At 39.9% G+C, this 12,921-nt stretch overlaps 1 protein-coding gene across 2 annotated transcripts in view; it reads right to left on the bottom strand.

Annotated features, from left to right (window-relative positions):
- LOC132883661 (flavin-containing monooxygenase 5-like) overlaps nucleotides 1-12,921 on the bottom strand; it is a 42,695-nt gene that overhangs the window by 9,381 nt on the left and 20,393 nt on the right. For both annotated transcript variants that reach the window (XM_060917550.1, XM_060917549.1), the window contains exons 3-5: nucleotides 12,526-12,714; nucleotides 12,188-12,353; nucleotides 5,385-5,527 (exon numbers count right to left, since the gene is read on the bottom strand). In XM_060917550.1, coding sequence (XP_060773533.1) covers nucleotides 5,385-5,527; nucleotides 12,188-12,353; nucleotides 12,526-12,714 — 498 coding nt within the window. The remainder of the gene's footprint in view (nucleotides 1-5,384; nucleotides 5,528-12,187; nucleotides 12,354-12,525; nucleotides 12,715-12,921) is intronic.

Genomic DNA, 12,921 nt, shown 5'->3' with positions numbered 1-12,921 from the left:
CTTTTCAACCTTTATATGCTCCCACTTGGGCAAATTATCAATAATAATTCAATTTTGTATCACTGCTATGCAGATGACACCCAAATTTATTTTGCTCTATCACCTAATGATTATGCCCCCCTTGAATGTCTCTACCAGTGTATCGATCAAATCAACAACTGGATGTCACAAAATTTTCTTCAGCTGAACACAGATAAAACAGAAGTAATTCTATTTGGAAAAAAAGATGAAAGACTCAGGATTACCACTATTCTTGACACAAAAGGGATTAAAACTAAAGAAATGGTTAAAAATCTTGGTGTTTTCATTGACAGTGAGCTAAACTTTGACAGTCACATGAAAGCAATCACTAAAACGGCATTTTATCACCTAAAAAACATTTCCAAACTAAGAGGGACTTATGTCAAAAAATGATCTGGAAAAACTGATACATGCCTTCATCTCTAGTAGGGTTGATTACTGCAATGGCCTTTTCACAGGCCTGCCAAAAAAGACCATCAAACGACTTCAGCTGGTTCAAAATGCAGCGGCTAGGGTTCTCACACGAACAAAAAGAACAGAGCACATTACTCCAATTCTAAGGTCCCTTCACTGGCTTCCAGTAAGCTACAGAATTGACTTTAAAGCATTGCTGCTGGTGTACAGATCTCTAAATGGTACAGGGCCCAATTACCTCTCTGATATGTTGCAGCGGCCTAACCCAATCAGATCTACCAGATCGCAACAGAAAAATTTACTATTAAAACCTGTTGTTAAAACAAAGTGTGGTGAAGCAGCTTTTAGCTACTATGCAGTACAGCTATGGAACCAACTGCCAGAGGACATTAAAAATGCTCCTGCTGTTGGCAGCTTCAAATCTAGGTTAAAGACTAAGCTGTTCTCAGATGCTTTCTGTTAAATAATTAATATTGTCTTCTTTACATGTTTTATAATCTTTACTTTTACAGTCTCTGCATGTTTCAAATTTTACTTAACTTTTATTCTATTTTATTCTGCTGGGTTTTTTTTCTTTTTCTCCCCCTATTTGAACTTCTACTTCATTTTATTATTTTATTTCTACTATTGTTTAATTAGGGGCCAAGCAGCGAAGCTGGCGAAGGCCCCTAATGAGTTTGTCGGTTTTCTTATTATTATTATTATTATTATTATTATTCAACTTTCTTCTCCTATGGGAAGTCAATGGCAGCCCATAGAACCACACATAGGAAAATGCTCAAATTTGGCACACACATTGGAGACAGTCTCAGCATTCCCCACAACAATTTTTAGGTCCCCAGCCCCAACCCTCTAGCGCCACCAGCAGGTCAAAGTTGCAGGTACATTTCTGCTTGTAACTTTTGAACCGTTGGTCCGATTTTCAAAAACTTGGTATCCCTGGAATCCTTGGGTCAAGACGAATCCAAAGCACCCCATGACGTCATTTTCCGCCCATATAGTTTTCCCGCCATTTTGAATTTTGTGAAAATCACTTAAAATGCTTCTCCTCCCTCAATTTTGGACCAATTTCTCCCAAACTTGGTAGATGGCAACTTTGGACTAAGCTGCACAAGAAACTTACCCGGTTTTTAGAATTTCATAAGCGTTTGGCCGTGGCAGCCAATCAAAATTGGCGGCGCAGACGCCAAACAGGAAGTGTGCTCATATTTCGGCCGCCCTTTGGCGTATCTTAACGAAACTTGGTGAGTTTATGCCATACCCCTCGATGAAGGACCCCAAAAAATTTGGAACAAATTGGCTGCTAGGGGGCGCTATAACTAGGAAAAATGTCTTTTGGCTCATATCTCATGATGCGTTTTGGCTAGAAACAAAATTCCACTGCCTATGGAATCCTTGGCTCAAGTCGAATCTATCGCACCCTATGACGTCATATTCTGCCTTGAGGATTTTCCGCCATTTTGAATTTTGTTAAAATCAATGAAATTCTATGGAAACCCATAGAACCGTCTGACGACAGGTTTTCAAATTTGGCACACTGATTCTAGGCTGCCTCACGGTTCTTGTCAGCAAATTTCAACTCAGCATCTCAAACTCTCTAGCGCCAACAACAGGTCAAAGTTGCAAGTACATTTCTGCTTGTTACTTTTGAACCGTATGTCTCATCGTCAAAATCTTAGTATGGCTGGAATCCTTGGGTCAACCCGAATCCAACGCACCCTATGGCGTCATATTCCGCCTGGTATATTTTCCGCCATTTTGAATTTTGTGAAAATCAATTAAAATGCTTCTCCTCCCTCAATTTTTGACCAATTCCTTCCAAACTTGGTACATGGCAACTTTGGACTAAGCTGCACTAAAAACTTACCCGGTTTTTCGAATTTCATAAGCGTTTGGCCGTGGCAGCCAATCAAAATTGGCGGCGCAGACGCCAAACAGGAAGTGTGCTCATATTTCGGCCGCCCTTTGGCGTATCTTAACGAAACTTGGTGAGTTTATGCCATACCCCTCGATGAAGGACCCCAAAAAATTTGGAACAAATTGGCTGCTAGGGGGCGCTATAACTAGGAAAAATGTCTTTTGGCTCATATCTCATGATGCGTTTTGGCTAGAAACAAAATTCCACTGCCTATGGAATCCTTGGCTCAAGTCGAATCTATCGCACCCTATGACGTCATATTCTGCCTTGAGGATTTTCCGCCATTTTGAATTTTGTTAAAATCAATGAAATTCTATGGAAACCCATAGAACCGTCTGACGACAGGTTTTCAAATTTGGCACACTGATTCTAGGCTGCCTCACGGTTCTTGTCAGCAAATTTCAACTCAGCATCTCAAACTCTCTAGCGCCAACAACAGGTCAAAGTTGCAAGTACATTTCTGCTTGTTACTTTTGAACCGTATGTCTCATCGTCAAAATCTTAGTATGGCTGGAATCCTTGGGTCAACCCGAATCCAACGCACCCTATGGCGTCATATTCCGCCTGGTATATTTTCCGCCATTTTGAATTTTGTGAAAATCAATTAAAATGCTTCTCCTCCCTCAATTTTTGACCAATTCCTTCCAAACTTGGTACATGGCAACTTTGGACTAAGCTGCACTAAAAGCTTACCCGGTTTTTCGAATTTCATAAGCGTTTGGCCGTGGCTGCCAATCAAATTTGGCTGTGCAGACGCGAAACAGGAAGTGTGCTCATATCTCGGCAGCCCTTTGACCTTTCTTAACCAAACTTGGTGGGATTATGCACCACCCCTCCAAAATGGCCCATACCACATTTGGTGCACATTGGCCATTAGGGGGCGCTATAACTTTCCAAAATGTGTTTTGGCTCTTACATCATTGAGCTCATATCTCAGCAGTCTTTTAGCACAGACACACACACACACACACACACACCTAGTACACTGGAAGTAATTTCAGCCATCACAGTCAATCGAATTTGACGGTGAAGCCGTGCATGCCTCTAACCGTCTGGTTGGAGGTACATTCCTGCTTGTAAACACTTCCTGCGCGTGCCTATGACCGTCTGCCTGGTCAGTAGTTTCTGTTGCCATGGCAACTTAGGCTGGGTCACACTGCTTGGCCCCGGATTGCTGCTTGCAGCTATATTTCTTATTATATTTCTTCCCATTTATTTTATGTAATTTTATTCTCTATTGTTTACTGTTTTGCTTTTACTTCTGTAAAGCACATTGAACTGCCACTGTGTATGAAATGTGCTATATAAATAAACTTGCCTTGCCTGAAAAAACAATGCCTGCTCACTGTTGATGAAATCTTACCCCGATTCCAAAGAAGTTGGGACAAAGTACAAATTGTAAATAAAAACGGAATGCAATAATTTACAAATCTTAAACTGATATTGTATTCACAATAGAACATAGACAACATATCAAATGTCGAAAGTGAGACATTTTGAAATTTCATGCCAAATATTGGCTCATTTGAAATTTCATGACAGCAACGCATCTCAAAAAAGTTGGGACAGGGGCAATAAGAGGCTGGAAAAGTTAAGGGTACAAAAAAAGGAACAGCTGGAGGACCAAATTGCAACTCATTAGGTCAATTGGCAATAGGTCATTAACATGACTGGGTATAAAAAGAGCATCTTGGAGTGGCTCTCAGAAGTAAAGATGGGAAGAGGATCACCAATCCCCCTAATTCTGCGCCGACAAAAAGTGGAGCAATATCAGAAAGGAGTTCGACAGTGTAAAATTGCAAAGAGTTTGAACATATCGTCATCTATAGTGCATAATATCATCAAAAGATTCAGAATCTGGAAGAATCTCTGTGCGTAAGGGTCAAGGCCGGAAAACCATACTGGGTGCCCGTGATCTTCGGGCCCTTAGATGGCACTGCATCACATACAGGCATACTTCTGTATTGGAAATCACAAAATGGGCTCAGGAATATTTCCAGAGAACATTATCTGTGAACACAATTCACCGTGCCATCTGCCGTTGCCAGCTAAAACCTTATAGTTCAAAGAAGAAGCCTGGATCATCTAAACATGATCCAGAAGCGCAGACGTCTTCTCTGGGCCAAGGCTCATTTAAAATGGACTGTGGCAAAGTGGAAAACTGTTCTGTGGTCAGATGAATCAAAATTTGAAGTTCTTTATGGAAATCAGGGACGCCGTGTCATTCGGACTAAAGAGGAGAAGGACGACCCAAATTGTTATCAGCGCTCAGTTCAGAAGCCTGCATCTCTGATGGTATAGGGTTGCATTAGTGCATGTGGCATGGGCAGCTTACACATCTGGAAAGACATCATCAATGCTGAAAGGTATATCCAGGTTCTAGAGCAAGATATACTCCCATCCAGACGACGTCTCTTTCAGGGAAGACCTTGCATTTTCCAACATGACAATACCAAACCACATACTGCATCAATTACAGCATCATGGCTGCGTAGAAGAAGGGTCCGGGTACTGAACTGGCCAGCCTGCAGTCCAGATCTTTCACCCATAGAAAACATTTGGCGCATCATAAAACGGAAGCTACGACAAAAAAGACCTAAGACAGTTGAGCAACTAGAAGCCTACATTAGACAAGAATGGGTTAACATTCCTATCCCTAAACTTGAGCAACTTGTCTCCTCAGTCCCCAGATGTTTACAGACTGTTGTAAAGAGAAAAGGGGATGTCTCACAGTGGTAAACATGGACTTGTCCCAACTTTTTTGAGATGTTGTTGTCATGAAATTTAAAATCACCTAATTTTTCTCTTTAAATGATACATTTTCTCAGTTTAAACATTTGATATGTCATCCATGTTCTATTCTGAATAAAATATGGAATTTTGAAACTTCCACATCATTCCATTTCATTTTTATTTACTATTTGTACTTTGTCCCAACTTTTTTGGAATTGGGGTTGTACAAGTCATTACACAACATCCAGGCATCTCTTTGCTCAGGACACAAACTTTGTAGAAGAAATGCTGCACCCACCTGTTTGGTCACCCTGCTGAGCTCCACAGCAATGTCACCTCCTGAATTACCAACTCCAATCACAACCACTCTCTTGTTCCGCCATTCATCTGGAAACTTGTAATCACGACTGTGGAAGTATTTCCCCTTGAATGTGTCTATCCCTGAAGTGAAATACAGACGTTTATTTAACAATCATGTGAAGAAACAGTATTTGCAGGCATTGTGTAGTAACTGTATCCTGCACATTCAGCAGCATGAAGTGTAGCAAAACACACGACCATGCAGTAATCATTTTGTGAATTACCACAAAACGGTCATGTGAAAAATTAAGTACGTCTTATGAAAATTGTGGACTTTTCTCAATATATTAAAACAAGCAAACTTTCACTCTGATACAATGCCTACAGATGGTGATATTTCAAAAAATGACACATAAAATTGACATTTTATAGTCATTTTCATAATTAAAAAAGTAAAAAGTACACGCTTACAAGTCCATAAAATCAGAATCCGGTGTTCCAGATTAGGTGCCATTGATTAGAACCTCCTGCAGGTGGAATCTGTCTTATTTAAACCCAACATCTAGGGTCTGGTGTTCTCTTTGCTATTGAAGTGTGTGGTGTCGTCATGCTAAGGTCTAAAGAGCTCTCTAAGGAACTCAAAAAAAAGGTTGTGGATGCCGATGGATTTAAAATATCTCTAAATTGTTAGAAATAAACATGAAAGGAAAATCATCTACAAGTGGCATAGATTTCAAACAACTGCCAATTTGTCCAAGACTGGCCGCCTCAGCAAATTCAGCCCATGAGCAGATAATTTGATGCTAAAATAAGTCTCCAAGAACCCTAACATTTCATCAGTGGATCTGCAGGTAACTCTTGCAGCTGTTGGTGTGAAAGTGCATACATCTACTATCAGAAAGAGATTGGACAAATTTGACCTGTATAGGAGGTGTGTCAGGAAAAAGCCTTTGCAAATTATTTTGGAATAGAAGAAGAAGACTTTATTTGTCACATGCACAATCAAGCACAGTGAAATAACATGTTCTAGACAGACAAATTGAAGGTAGAGTTGTTTGGCCACAGTAAGAGTACACATTTGTGGATCGCAGACTAAAGATGACTTTTCAGGAGAAGAACCTCATACCAACGGTGAAGCGTGGTGGTGGAAATGTTATGGTTTGGGGTTCCTTTTCTGCCTCAGGGACTGGGAAGCTTGCATTCATTGATTCAACTCCGAATTCTGAATCATATCAAAGAATGCTTGAAGATAATGTGAGGGCGTCTGCTCAAAAGTTGAAGTTGAACCGGAGGTGGACCTTTCAACAAGATAATGATCCTAAGCACATGAGCAAATTCACCAAGGAATGGCTCAAAAAGAAGAAATGGAGGGTTCTGGAATAGCCTAATCAAAACCCAGACTTGAACCCCATTGAAATGTTGTGGGGAGATTTGAAAAGGGCAGCATATATAAGAAAACCCTCAAACATCTTGCAACTGAAGGAATGCTGCATGGAAGACTGGTCAAAAGTTTCAGCAAGCTGATATCAGTGACTGGTGGACCATTATGCAAAATGCCTACAAGAAATTATTTCTGTTCAAAGGGGCAATACTAGCTTGAAGCCAAAGGGTGTACTTACTTTCTCTACAGAAGAATATTACATCTATTTATATTCTTGTTGAATAAATGTTTGAATAGAGCTTGTTGTTTTGTTCAAGTATATCATCTTTATCTGTAGGTGCTGTATCAAAAGGGTGAAATGTTTGCTTATTTAAATATGTTGGGAAATGTTTACAATTTCCATGGGATGCACTTACTTTTTCACATGACTGAATATTAAATGTGGTTTAAGTCATTCAATAACTAAACAGTGATTGCTGGTGCTGTATAAAAGTAAAGCCGAAACATCTGCGTAACCGCATGTGAAGAATAAAGACAATTAATAGCAGGAAGAGGCATGAAACATGATATGAACAAAAAGTAAAAGTGTAGACAGGAGTATGTGCACTGTGCGTAAGGTGTATGTAAAGAAAACTTTTTACAGACTCTCTTGTTTCTTAAAAAAGATACAAATGAATTTGGATGCATCACCCTCGATGGTGCATAATATCTTTCAAGGAATCTGGAGGAATTTCATTGCGTAAAGGGCAAGGGCACAAGCCTACGCTGAACACCTGTGATCTCTGATCCCTCAGATGACACTGCATCAAAAACTGTCATTCATTGATAGTTGATATAACCACACGGGCTCGGGATTGCTTTGGCAAACCTTTGTCAAGCACTATAATACAGAGTTACATCCACAAATGCCAGTTAAAACATTACTGTGCAAAAAGGAAGCCTTATGTTAACTGCGTCCAGAATCACCATCAACTTCTCTGGGCTCAGAGGCATCTGGAATGGACCATCGCACAGTGGAAATGTGTAATGTAGTCAGATGAATCAGCATTCCAGGTCTTTTTGGAAGAAACAAATGCTGTGTGTTCGAGACCAAAGATGAAAAGGACCATCCAGACTGTTACCAGCAAGAAGTCCAAAAGCCAGGATCTGTCATGGTATGGGGTTGTGTCAGTGCCCTTAGCAAGGGTAACTTACACTTCTGTGATGGCACCATTAATGTAGAAAAGTACACTGAGATTTTGGAGCAACATATGCTTCCTTCAAGATTACATCTTTTCCAGGGAGATTTCAACAAGACAATGCAAAGCACATTCTGCACACATTACAAAGGAATGGGTGTGGAAGGAGAGGGTGCCTGTCCCCTCGGTCCCTGATAGAGAATTTTGTGGTGAATTTTGAAATGAAAAATAAGACAACGATGACCCCGTACTGTTGTACACCTTAAGATCTCTTTCCAGGAAGAATGGGACAAAATAACACCTAAAACATGTGGAAGCCATGGCCTAATGTTTAGAGAAGTAGCTTTGGTACTAAAAGGTCACTGGTTCGATTCCCTGGACCAGCAGGAATAGCTGAAGTGCCCTTAAGCAGGGCACCTAACCCCCAACTGCTCTGGGTATGTTGCACGTCATTCTGGATAAGAGCATCTGCTAAATGCCACATAATGTAATGAAACATGTCATCACTTGGTGTCTTCAGTCCCTAAAGATCTTTTAAGTGTTGTGAGAAGGAACAACAACATTACGAAGTGGGAAATGCTTGACCGTCCCAATTTATTTTGAAATGTGTTGCAAGAATTAAAATTGAAACAAGTGTTAATTTTGGAAAAATAATAAAATTCATGAGTTAAAACATCAAATAATGTGCTGCTGTATTGTTTGGAATGCAATACAGGTAAACATTATTTATAAATAATTGTTTTCAGTTTTAATTTCAAGTTCAACATACCATCCAAACTTTTTCTGATTTGTGGTTATATAATTTTACTCCTTGTTACTGGATTGAGGTAGAACCTACCAGTATTCAGCAGCAAGATCAACTGTGCTGAAGAGCCATGCAGCTGCCATACGGAGTGTCATTAACTTGAGTGCTTGATTGTGACTGCAATGAATCTGTGAATGCCATTCTTTTTCTGGACCTGCACCACCATGGACTGACCATGGACAATTTGAGTCTTCTATATAGTTCCATGCTCCAAAAGTTTGTGTTGATGGGAGGTGTGCAGGTCACAATTTAATGAGCACATCCTTACTAAATGCAATGGTGGATGAAGTCAATCCTGCCATGATTGTGGAGATGGGAGCTGACAATATGAGCAGTCTTTCAAAAGATTCAAGCAGAACTTGTTCATCTGGGTTCAAACGTATGACAGAAAAGTCTATGGTTGGTATAGGGCTGGTAGATGCCTGAAGTGTTCTGACAGATGGCACTAAACTGTGCTTAGTGACACTAAACTGTGAAGAGGTTAGATATCCTTACGAGACCTTGTCTGTAATAAATATCTGTCAATGTCCTAGCAATGGCCAACACAGATTTGCTGAAGGCTGTGGGTCAACAATTTCCATATAAGAGTTGGAACCTTTATCACTGCTAGTGGCAGGGATAGTAAACATCATTTCAGATAAGGGAAGGATTATGACATAAACGTGAAAGAGATGGCCACACACTGCACTATGATCAGATATTGCTGTGGGTAGAAAGGCACACTGGTGTCATAATTGTAAGTGAGCGTGGAACAAGGGGTGAGGGAGACTGGGCACGTCAGAGCTTCGCTGAATGGTTTGAGTAAGAAAAATTGGTGTGAATAATGTTCTTTGCAAGTCATCTCAGTAATGAATTTGAGGATTGTATTTCTTTCCTGTTAGGTGACAGCTAAGAAGAAGCCATTATTTGCCAGATGCACTCTTAAGCACAGTGAAATTCATCCTCTGCATTTAACCAATCTGAAGCAGTGAACACACGCATGCACGCGCGCGCACACACACTGCAAAAAACTGAAAACTGAATTTGAGGAGAAAATTCCATAACACTACTGAAATTATCTTGCTGCATGGACAGATACAGTGGTGCTTGAAAGTTTGTGAACCCTTTAGAATTTTCTAGATTTCTGCATAAATATGACTTAAAACATCAGATTTTCACACAAGTCCTAAAAGTAGATAAAGAGAAACCAGTTAAATGAACGAGACAAAAATATATTATACTTGGTAATTTATTTATTGAGGAAATTGTTCCAATATTCCATATCTGTGAGTGGCAAAAGTATGTGAACCTTTGCTTTCAGTATCTGGTGTGACCCCCTTGTGCAGCAATAACTGCAACTAAACGTTTCTGGTAACTGTTGATCAGTCCTGCACACTGGCTTGGAGGAATTTTAGCCCATTCCTCCGTGCAGAACAGCTTCAACTCTGGGATGTTGGTGGGTTTCCTCACATGAACTGCTCGCTTCAGGTCCTCCCACAACATTTCGATTGGATTAAGGTCAGGACTTTGACTTGGCCATTCCAAAACATTAACTTTATTGTTCTTTAACCATTCTTTGGTAGAGCGACTTGTGTGCTTAGGGTCATTGTCTTGCTGCATGACCCACCTTCTCTTGAGATTAAATTCATGGACAGATGTCCTGACATTTTCCTTTAGAATTCGCTGGTATAATTCAGAATTCATTGTTCCATCAATGATGGCAAGCCATCCTGGCCCAGATGCAGCAAAACAGGCCCAAACCACGATACTACCACCACCATGTTTCACAGATGGGATAAGGTTCTTGTGCTGGAATGCAGTGTTTTCCTTTCTCCAAACAGAACGCTTCTCATTTAAACCAAAAAGTTATATTTTGGTCTCATCTGTTCACAAAACATTTTTTCAATAGCCTTCTGGCTTGCCCACGTGATCTTTAGCAAACTGCAGACAAGCAGCAATGTTCTTTTTGGAGAGCAGTGGCTTTCTCCTTGCAACCCTGCCATGCACACCATTGTTGTTCAGTGTTCTCCTGATGGTGGACTCATGAACATTAGCCAATGTGAGAGAGGCCTTCAGTTGCTTAGAAGTTACCCTGGGGTCCTTTGTGACCTCACCGACTATTATACGCTTTGCTCTTGGAGTGATCTTTGTTAGATGACCACTCCTGGGGAGGGTAACAATGGTCTTGAATTTCCTCCATTTGTACACAATCTGTCTGACTGTGGATTGGTGGAGTCCAAACTCTTTAGAGATGGTTTTGCAACCTTTTCCAGCCTAATGAGCATCAACAACACTTTTTCTGAGGTCCTCAGAAATCTCCTTTGTTCGTGCCATGATACACTTCCACAAATATGTATTGTCAAGATCAGACTTTGATAGATCCCTGTTCTTTAAATAAAACAGGGTGCCCACTCACACCTGATTGTCATCCCATTGATTGAAAACACCTGACTCTAATTTCACCTTCAAATTAACTGCTAATCCTAGAGGTTCACATACTTTTGCCACTCACAGATATGTAATATTGGATCATTTTCCTCAATAAATAAATGACCAAGTATAATATTTTTGTCTCATTTGTTTAACTGGGTTCTCTTTATCTACTTTTAGGACTTGTGTGAAAATCTGATGATGTTTTAGGTCATATTTATGCAGAAATATAGAAAATTCTAAAGGGTTCACAAACTTTCAAGCACCACTGTACTTGTCCTATTTTGTTAGTGTTATACCCAGTGAATTGACTGAACAGGAATATAAGCTGAAGAATATAACCCAAGTTTCCAAAAAGGAGAGGAATGAGGTATAACACTAGGCTGCCCTATATAGAAATCATAGCTCGGACAAGAGTGTCTAAAAACTAAGGGGAAATGTTTGTGACAAAGGGTAAATAACTGATCTTTGGACTTACAGGAATAAATAAATGTTTTTAGCCAGATGCATGAAGGCATGGCAAACTACATATTATCTAAGTAAAACATGCAAAAACACAGGCAAAAAAGTTGATATTCTGCTCAAATGTAGTCCTGTTTAAACAACAACAAAAAACAAACAAACAAACAAACAAACAAACAAACAAACAAACAAACAAAAACTTACAGGTTGTTTTTAAGAGTTAGCCAATTATTTTCACACATGGAAACTTATAAGTAACTTTATTGTGGATATAATATTGTAAATTCAAGTCAGCCTCTTTGACTTACACAGTTTATCATTAAACAAAGTCCAAAGTTTAGTTTAATCTAGATTCAGTAACATTAACATAATATTGACACGGCAGCCCTGTCCTGTAATGACCTACGCTCAGTAAAACAGTAACACAGGCGACTATGGCAAAGGGCATTAATTACATGGATGTTCACCTATGGCTGCAGCGTCTTCAGCAATGTTTGAAATGGTGCATCTTTCAAAATGAGAGCCTGGTTTAAAAAAAAAAAAAAAAAAGACTTCTGATGTTGTACCTGGAAAGTCTTTCAGAGGAAGATGAGGGTGACAGTGGTGCCCAGTGCAAACAAGTACAGCGTCAAAGACATGTTTCTCTCTCTTGCCATCCCTGTCCTCTGTCTCAATATCCCACTGACCAGAGTGAGCAAAATCTGGTCTTGGGCTGACGGTAAGTACTTTTGTCTGAAACATACACACACATGTAAGAAGAGCATGGCAACTTCTTTTCCAGCCTTTAAACCAAATACACTATACATAAAGTGTTCGACATCAACAGTGAAAACAGAACTGACTTTATTGCAGTATATAAAAACAATGGTTCAAGCTCAACATAATATTTAAGCTGATGGCTGACCTGCAAGCGGATGTAGCGCCTGAGCTGGAAGTGGTCAGCATACATGCGAAAGTAGTCCATAATGTAAGAATTGTGCATATAGTTTGGGAAATGGGCAGGAATGGGGAAATCGCTGAAACACATCATCTCCTTTGAGGTGTTGATGATCACTGAATGATAGATGCTGGCCCTGTCTGACTCAGGATTCTCCTGGAGGGGGAAGGAAGTGATGACAAGGGTTCAAAATAATTCATTTCATAACAAATTCATAAATACTTCTGTGAGACTCAGAGTTCAAGATAGCCGGGATTGCACTGCAAAATACGACCCAATTTTGAAGAACTGCTAATCAATTTCCCCAGTGTATCGCACAGAAACATGATGCAAAAAGTTGGCCAACTTCTCAAAGAAAATTAT

This window comes from Neoarius graeffei, chromosome 3 (genome assembly GCF_027579695.1).
Source record: "Neoarius graeffei isolate fNeoGra1 chromosome 3, fNeoGra1.pri, whole genome shotgun sequence".
Classification (NCBI taxonomy): Eukaryota; Metazoa; Chordata; class Actinopteri; order Siluriformes; family Ariidae; genus Neoarius; species Neoarius graeffei.
The sequence above is the reverse complement of the archived record's forward strand: the minus strand, read 5'-3'. Positions and strand labels throughout refer to the sequence as shown.